The 8,394-nt window shown below is 38.5% G+C and overlaps 1 protein-coding gene across 2 annotated transcripts; it reads left to right on the top strand.

The window, feature by feature from the left end:
• Positions 1-104: 104 nt before the first annotated feature.
• Positions 105-7,464, top strand: c6h3orf18 (chromosome 6 C3orf18 homolog). Of its 2 annotated transcripts, XM_030420272.1 has the most exons (6): positions 105-565; positions 1,885-2,276; positions 2,474-2,499; positions 4,399-4,528; positions 4,962-4,981; positions 6,079-7,464. In XM_030420272.1, exons 2-5 carry the CDS (start codon positions 2,016-2,018, stop codon positions 4,965-4,967), a joined length of 423 nt encoding a protein of 140 aa, XP_030276132.1. In that variant the 5' UTR covers positions 105-565; positions 1,885-2,015; the 3' UTR covers positions 4,968-4,981; positions 6,079-7,464. The 2 variants fall into 2 exon arrangements, with proteins under 2 accessions (XP_030276132.1, XP_030276131.1); XM_030420271.1 differs by lacking the exon at positions 4,962-4,981 and having other exon boundaries at positions 109-565; positions 6,079-7,437.
• Positions 7,465-8,394: the final 930 nt, after the last annotated feature.

The raw sequence follows: 8,394 nt of genomic DNA, 5'->3' as shown, positions 1-8,394 counted from the left end.
AAGAAGAGACATCATAGGGTTAATTTTCTCAGACCTGCCACCCGGATGCAGTCATTCACATGGGTCTGACAGCATCTGGTGTGCAGAGCCATTAAATCCCATTCTCACCCCTGCAAAGCCAAATAGACAGCTGAGGGAGCCAACCGCTTGTGTCATCTTGAAGCCATTAGACCAATTGCAGGGTGAAGGGGGCGGGAGCTTGCCGCACTGATCTCTGTTTGCAGCATCCCTAGAGCAGCCTCTGTTGTGTGAAATACAAGAAAGGGCAAGACGGGGGGAGTAGATCCTAGGAGGCAATCTGAGAACGGGAAGGGGATCTCTCGGAGGCTGGCGGGATAGGGTAACTTTGGTGTGTGGAGTCCATCTTCAGAGAAAATGGCTGTTTTGTCAATGTAAACAGCCTGAGCAGTACCTGCATTGCTAAAGGGGGAAAACAGAGGAAGAGGAGGAGGAGGAGGGGCAGACACTGGAGGAAATGCTGCCTCTTCCAATGAAATTTTCCCTTCTGTAGCCAGCCCCGGCCTGCCGCAGCTCACCTCTGAAGTCATGCATGTTGTATGTTAAGGTACGTATGCATCTCTAATCTGAGAGGACACATGGAGCAGGAGCTGGTCACGTTGGCAGGATTAGTAGCTCAGCTGTTTGCACAGGACAGCTGAGATAGAGTGCATCTTGACTAAAAATAACATGTTAGTGTGTCAGCAACCCACAGTAATGAGGCCACAACAAGATTCAAACAAAGATGCAGGCTCTTGTCTTTGTTGCAGGGCAGGGGATTGTTAAGCAGGCAGACATGACTGAATCCAGCCTTTGCTTCTCATTGGTTGTTTGCTTCAGCTGCACATGTTCCTCATTAAGAGAGCAAGCAGACAGGATGCACTAAGGGGAGAGGAATGGATCATGTGTCTATTTTCACTGCCTTCCTGTGTCAGCATGTAACACTGCTTTAAAATAAAAAGCATGTTTTAAAAACTCCTCTTCTCCATTTAGATCTTCAGGATAAATTGCTCTTACTGCTCATGTGATGTGTACGGAGTATGTGTGTGTGTGTGTGTGTGTGTGTGTGTGTGTGTGTGGGTGGGAGGTACCGAGTCTTGGATGCAGTGGATATTTATGGAAGCTGTGTGTGTGTGTGTGGGTGTAAGTTTGATTTTGATGTTGTGAACGTGCTGCCAACACATTTCCTCACAGTGTACGTTACAGTTTGAGTGGTTGGTATTCCTCTGTATTTTATCAAGTTTGTTATGCCACTTTCCTCCGGTGCCTTTTTGCTACCCACATCCTGCCCGAAAACACCTACCACAACCCTGCTGGCACAATCAGCCGTGGTTTGAATGAAATCGAGAGTTGCGTGTGCCAACACTGAAATGTTTGAAACAAAAATTTAATTAAAGGTGCACTATGTAGGAAGCTTTAATCAGAAGAGAATGATCTTCATTGGCTGACTTTTTATCCCTAAACAAACGGAATAAACAAACTCTCTTTATTTTCATTACTGAATACACAAATTGACCTTATAGGACAACATAATTTCACAACGTTTTACTCTGTTTGTATTTTGCGGACCTTGCCGACTCTCCGGCTTCAAACAGTGTTCTGGGAACATTATTTCCCTCTGAGAACATCTTGTTAATTCATCTATGGAAAACTAAAATATTTTGTTTGTATGATTCCCTTATTAACTTTGTAAATATTAAAATTCTGAGTCTGAATTTCTTCTCCAAAACTACACAGTGCCTCTTTAAATACTCAGCACAGAAGCAAAAGAGAAAATATGTTTTAGCTTTTTGTCTGTAGCTAAAGAATGGACTTCACCTTTATTTATACTAGGTTAAAGATCAATAAAATGACCCTTTATTAATCACAAACTACTTCTTTTTTTAGGTTCAGCAGACCTCCAGCCAGAGGGACTAAAACCTCTATAAACCATGAGACACACTAGACGTTGAGTGTCACAACAACTTCCACACAGATATTTAAAATAGAACCTTCAGTTGAAACAGTTACACCTGACCATGGCTGTAACTGCGGCAAAGACAACGGCAGGGTTTTTCCCCACACCTGCCACGACCACCACGGCCCCCTTCCTCTCGACGAGCTCGAGCGCCAGAGACAATGTCACCTCCAGGACAACATTAATGACTGTTACTATAACGGCAAATGAAACCAGCTTTAATGCCACCACGTTTCCTGAGGCGATGACCGAGGGCTCGGGGATGGGAATGGTTCTCGTACCCTTTGGCATCATCACTGTCATTGGCTTAGCGGTGGCAATTGTAAGGAAGCATTTAAATATTGTTCCTTGATTCAGTAGAAACATATTTTCTCTGAATGAACTGGAATGTCTTTACCTATTGCGTTCTCACCATCATGTGAAAATTAGTGTATAGTTGTCGACGCACCAAATAATTTATTTTGGACAAGTTATTTCTATCAATAACACAACTTGTGTTCCTGTCTTTCTCCATCCTAGATGCTGTATATTCGGAAACGGAAGCGGTAAGTTTATAAGAAATCTATTTGCTTTAGCGTCAAATGAACTGCATTTTAATCGTGTAACCCATTTGTTTATTTGCAAATGTATTACAGAATTTGCTAAACTAACGTATAGTATCAACTAAAGCAAGTTCTGCAGTGTTGATCATATTCACACATTCACTTCAGTCAAACTCAGGGTGTGGAGCTTAAATGCTGGCATAGTGTTATGTTGCTGTGTTTCAGGTTGCAAGTTATAAGAACATATAGGGAATCTGACACATTGTTTAGAAACTGAATTGACAGTGGAGAGTAAAAAAACCTGGAGGGACATTTGGCCGTATTTTAAGGTTAAACCAAGTTAACGTTAGCATTCAGCCACTTGCTAGCTAACCTTACTGTTTGGTTAAATCTAGTGTTTCTCACTGTCAGGGTCAAATAAATGTGTCCAATATTTTAGAGTTAATTATGCCTTTCCTGTTGTATTGTGTAACACTAGTACAAACAGTAATGATTACGAGGAAGTACTTGAATGCTAACGTTAGCTAATGGGCAGTGTTGCCAGATATCGCGAGAGAAACAAGCAAGTGGGCATATGAAAACAAGCCCAAAACAACGACTTCTCCGTTTGTGGTAAAAAAGAAAAAGGGGAGATTATTACACTTTGCACACACACAAATATCACCCTGAATCCAGACATATCATTGTATTTATTATTGTTTTTTTATGTTATGATCCTTTTTTGTTTTAGTTCCAGGACTTCAAAACAATATGACATGCAATACAATAGGAAGAGGAACACTTTAACAACAAGCCCAAAAACCTGCAACCCGCGTCTACCAATATTTATAAGCGACTTTACAGAAAAACAAGCCCAAAGTCGCTTATAATAAGCGGACTTGGCAACTGTGCTAATGGGTTATAAAATAAGTTGTTTTACCTTTGAATGTGGCCGGATGTTCCTCAAGGTTGTCACTATCCATTGTCTTTTTTTACTTGCTGATCAATCAGACAGCAGTGAAATTATAACATTTAAATTTGAATTCCCTTTATTTACATTTATGCTTCCCACCTTGAGCCTGATGTCAGAGGAAATGGCTGCCGTGTGACTGTGGTCATTGGGTTGTTTGCTTTGTCTTTTCTTCCTGTTTTGTTTCATGATATAATTTAATTTTAGTTGAGCTCTATAGCTCACTCTGTCAGTCAGTTGTTTGGTCCGTCCATCCACAAAAATCATCCCACCATATCATGGCCATAGATCTCATGCTACAGCGCTGAATTTTGTCAAGGACGTCGGGGATGTGTGTTTGTGTTCATACCAATTGGGTGTGGCAGTGGGAGTGGCCTTTAACAAAAGAGCTGCACAACTTCTAAACTGATTCACGTAACATGACCAAACTTTGTAGAAAGCCACACACACACCATTTCCACACATCCGCTTTTGTAACTCATTAACAGGTTGTTGTAGACACTTGTGGGAAACATCATGGGACTCAGGAGAGTTCCTTTTTCTTTAATGACAGTTTGCCACAACCCTACATTTTAGCATCAGCTTGTTTTATTACTCGTAACCTATTTGTCGTTCACTTGTGGGAGGAATCCTTGAACTCAGCATAGATCCTTTTGCATCGCTCTAACCCCATCTGTTGCTCCAGCAGTTCATTGGTCCACAAAAATTTCCAACTTTCTATTTTAAATTTGCCATGGAAGTCAAGTGATTGTGAGGTTGTAAACATGTGGATGCTTGGTACCTCGGGCTGGGTATCAAACTTTTTATACTTTTACGGCATTTCAACAACTAAGGATTTAATCTCATCAGCTGTACTGGTGACCGGTGCAGCTACTGCACTAGGTTAATCGGTGGTGTTATTTATAGTTGCTTATATTCAGACTAGTTTTCACCCCTACACTGTTGTTGTACAGGCTGGAGAAGCTGAGGCACCAGCTCATGCCCATGTATAACTTTGACCCGGCTGAAGAACAAGATGACCTGCTGGAACAGGAACTGCTGGACCACGGCCGGGAGGGCAGCCTCACAGGTCCCAATGCCAAGGTAAGCTGGAAGGCATTTGGCGCGATATTTATTTTCCATGTCCTAACATGAACCACTGTATCTCTTTTATCTTGAATTGAAAAGTGCTCTCATTCAGACCATACACAATAACCAAGTCATTTTCTACAGTAGAAGTTAATGTACAGTTTTGAAAAGGCAGCATTTCCCAGCAACTTTGATTACATTATTTAAGTTTGATGTCAAATTTTTATAATAATTTCTGATGTCCAGGTTGGGTTGTAGTGAACTTGTTGCGTGTGTTAGTTGTGGTATATAACGGTACATTTAAATATGTTATTATTATATCATTAAACTTATTTTTGCAATATAATCCATTTGTGCTTGATTATAGGTTACACTTCTTTCGTTCTAATAATAGTCGTTCATTGGTTACTGTCATAATTCATTTTTATTTTCTTTTATTTCTTTTAAGTTTTGACAAAGGCAAACATGGTAAAGTATCGCCTGTGTGTCTTCTGAACCTTTAAACCTCTTTTTTTCCCACACAATCTACATTTTCTTTCATGCTATCATTATTGCACTATCTCGTATAAAAAACAATAGATTAGAAGTTCTTTACTGATTTAAGATGAATTAATTTTATCCTAACTAATCCACGTCAAAGTATAGCTAACAGAGGATACACACCACCACTACCTACAGATCTACATCCATGTTATCTTTCATCCTTTCCTTTTTGTTCCTTCAACTTAATACTTTAAATATTCCAGGGGCCACATGAGCACAGAAGGTGTTGCAAAACACAACCTTTTGTGTTATTTTCAAATAATCAGATTGAATATAATGAGTTTACTACGCAGACCATCACATATCAAACACTTCCACTGGTGGCAAATCGTTAATAAATGTAGTTTTACTGCTTTTCAAAGCAGTTCCATTTTGTCATCAAAGTTTCATTACATGAATTTAAGCTCATGCTCTCAATTTTATGGCCCGCTCACCATCTTCTTCAGTACCTTTTAACTTCATCTCGCACATGTCAACTGAACTGAGCAATTTGTTGATAAAGTACATGAAATGTAGTTAAAAGCCCGCAAAATAGTGGTGGACCTCAGTTAAGAAAATATTTAAGCGCATTGAGAAGAATGCATGTTGGTATATTTAAAGGTGCAATATATACTGTTTTTAGTTTTAACATTCAAAAGTTGACTAAAATTGCAGAAGAAATTACAGTTGTGATGTTATATTAAAGATGTATGTGTATTGTGTTGCAGAGTTATCTAATTCTACAGGTGGGCAATTCTGACATATTGCACCTTTAATATGCATTCTTTGTCATTTTTGCAAAGTGAATTTACTATATACCCTGAACACTGCAACACATATACTGTTTTATACGTGTGGCCTCTGGTCTGAACACATTTTCTCTGGTTTCAGTAATGAATCACAATCTGAATATAAAATAATAATTCAATTTAGCCGTTTCCATTAACACAACATAACAGTCCTCTAAGGCAACTAGCTGTTTTCACTGTTTCTCACAATCATATTTGATCTCAGTGTCACTAAGAGTTTTATCTCCTATGCAGACTCTCACAACTTCCCAGGGGACCACGCAGAGGCCCAGTCGTCTGGTCTTCACAGATGTCGCCAAAGCTCTCAACGCCTAGCAGCTCTCTTCCAGAAGTTGACATACAGACTGTCCACTTAGGACAGAAAATAAAGGGATGACTGGACTGTTTCTGGGAACAACTTGAGCTTTGGTGAATGATTTCAGCACTAAAACACGATACCTGGAATGGCAGCGGTTTTCAGACTATGGGAAATAAAAATATAGGGTGCATGTACGATAAGGGAGCATAACGGGAGGCGTCACATATGATCTTGCACTGTTATTATTGGCACACGAATGCAGTGTGATGCACATTTCTTGAATCATGTTGTGTCATTGCTGTTAAAATGTTTGGTAGCTTTTCAGTGGAGTTCTTCTGAGCTTCAGTATCTACTTCCATGTTTGATAAGGGAGAAGTGTAAATTTGTGTCAAACTGATTTTGTGGTCTTGCGTCTCTTGACGAGCTTGAACACTGGATGTGTCACCATCCTCGAGTGAACTGTGCCCCCTCTTCTTTGTTTCCTCTTTATTGACCAATGAAGGATTGTTTCAGTCTGTATACATTAAAAGTATTTAAACCAGTTTGAAAAAAAAAAGGTGAGTTGTTGCAAATCCATGTCAAAAGAGAGTTGATAAGTGTGATATTTTATTGATAAGCGATAAAGAAGCAGAATAACACAAATCACATGGTAAAGAATCATAACAAAATATATATCACAGGTTTGTGAGTTGTATTAATGAAGTGGATGAGGACACATCAATAACATAACTACAACATGGTGTTAAAAGTAAGGCATACAAGATGATTTCTCAAGTTACACTTCAACTTTTCAATAGTTGAAAATGGATCAAGTACTGTATGTAACTATATCACTATCAGTAAGATCACAGAACAACATTGTCCCCATATAGAGAGTAAATATCCAGACACAGCTCATGTAAAATAACAAACATTGACTCAGCTGTAGTTCAATTAACAGGCACCCTTCAGGCTGACTTCCATTCATTACGGTTTCATGAATGTAGTGAGATGAGATGAGTGGACTACAACAGTACTAGTTTGACAGCTATTTTCAAGGTTTCATGATCCAGATCGCCTGCAGTTCTGTCTAATGGAAAAGGTTAGGTATAACTAACAAATAAACTTCCTCAGAGATGTCCCAGGCTTGTTAGTTTTCAGAGGTAGTCCAGAGGGCAAAAAAACGTAAAGTCAATGCAGTTGAACAAGAAAAACACACCTGTCTGTAAATGAATTAAGCTCGCCTGGCAGTGATTTAGTCAACAATGCTGAAATACATGAAATTACTGGGATACAACATGTCATCAGTGATAAAATAATAAAAGTCTAAGGTGGAAAAAAAACACTTACAGTAAATGATGAGAATATTTGATATTCAAGTCAACTAATAAACAATTAATAAGTGACATGTAGTTGATGTTATGTAAAAGGTTTATTAGCATGTCACAGCGGCAGAATCTCAGTTTAAGTGTAGAAATCATTACTAAAAAGGTCTCAAATTCATTTTTTAAAAACAGACTGGAGGCTCAAAACCTCTATCTTTGATTTTAAAAACTTGGAAATCAGTAGAATAAAAAAGAAAGAGATACCAATATAATTCTACAGGTATATTACTAGTAAGTTTAACAAAGTTATAACTGATTCATTACAGATAAAATACTTTATAATTCACCCTATAATGTGGGTTCTCCCAAAATACAAACAGTATTACACTTCTATTCACCTCTAATGTTACCTTGTCATGCAGATAGTTTTGTTTCTTTTCTCAACACCATGAGCACAATAGTGTGACCGCAAACAAAATTCCTTTCTTTTCAGTTGATTTGAGGTATTTTTAAAAATCTGACCTAATAAAACCAAAACTACCTGCATGTCTGGAGAGATAAGTAAGAAAATACGTTAATTTGTAATTTGTGTGTACTCAGCCTTTAAACTTTTGACAGTAGAACCAATAATGAAAAGTTGCATTCAAAGATAATCAGTGACCAGTAACTTGTCTTAGCTAATGTTAGCTAAAGTTAGCAAACTTTAGATAGATGTTAGTTACATAACAAAAAATGTTATAGAGTCAGATAACTATTTTTGAGCCGTGCTTCTGTGGCACTATGTTTGTAGCATTTTCTTCACATTATTCTCACACTGTGGCAACCCTGGTCGCATTTGTATACTCACTTTTAACAGCCAAATTGGAAACAAAGGTGCAACTTGGGTAATTTTTAGCTGTGAGCGGCAGCTCTTCAGAGCTTAACAGTGAGGTTCTGGAAGTGAAAATA

This window comes from Sparus aurata, chromosome 6, assembly GCF_900880675.1.
Source record: "Sparus aurata chromosome 6, fSpaAur1.1, whole genome shotgun sequence".
Classification (NCBI taxonomy): domain Eukaryota; kingdom Metazoa; phylum Chordata; class Actinopteri; order Spariformes; family Sparidae; genus Sparus; species Sparus aurata.
Note: the sequence above shows the minus strand (reverse complement) of the source record. Positions and strands in the feature narration are given on the sequence as shown.

Bases quoted from the DNA above. Each gene is read 5' to 3' on its own strand.
- c6h3orf18 (XM_030420271.1), top strand. From the start codon at position 2,016: ATGGCTGTAACTGCGGCAAAGACAACGGCAGGGTTTTTCCCCACACCT. The intron at 2,277-2,473 runs GTAAGGAAGCAT...TCTCCATCCTAG, and splicing joins TTGGCTTAGCGGTGGCAATT to ATGCTGTATATTCGGAAACG. The intron at 2,500-4,398 runs GTAAGTTTATAA...GTTGTTGTACAG, and splicing joins TATATTCGGAAACGGAAGCG to GCTGGAGAAGCTGAGGCACC.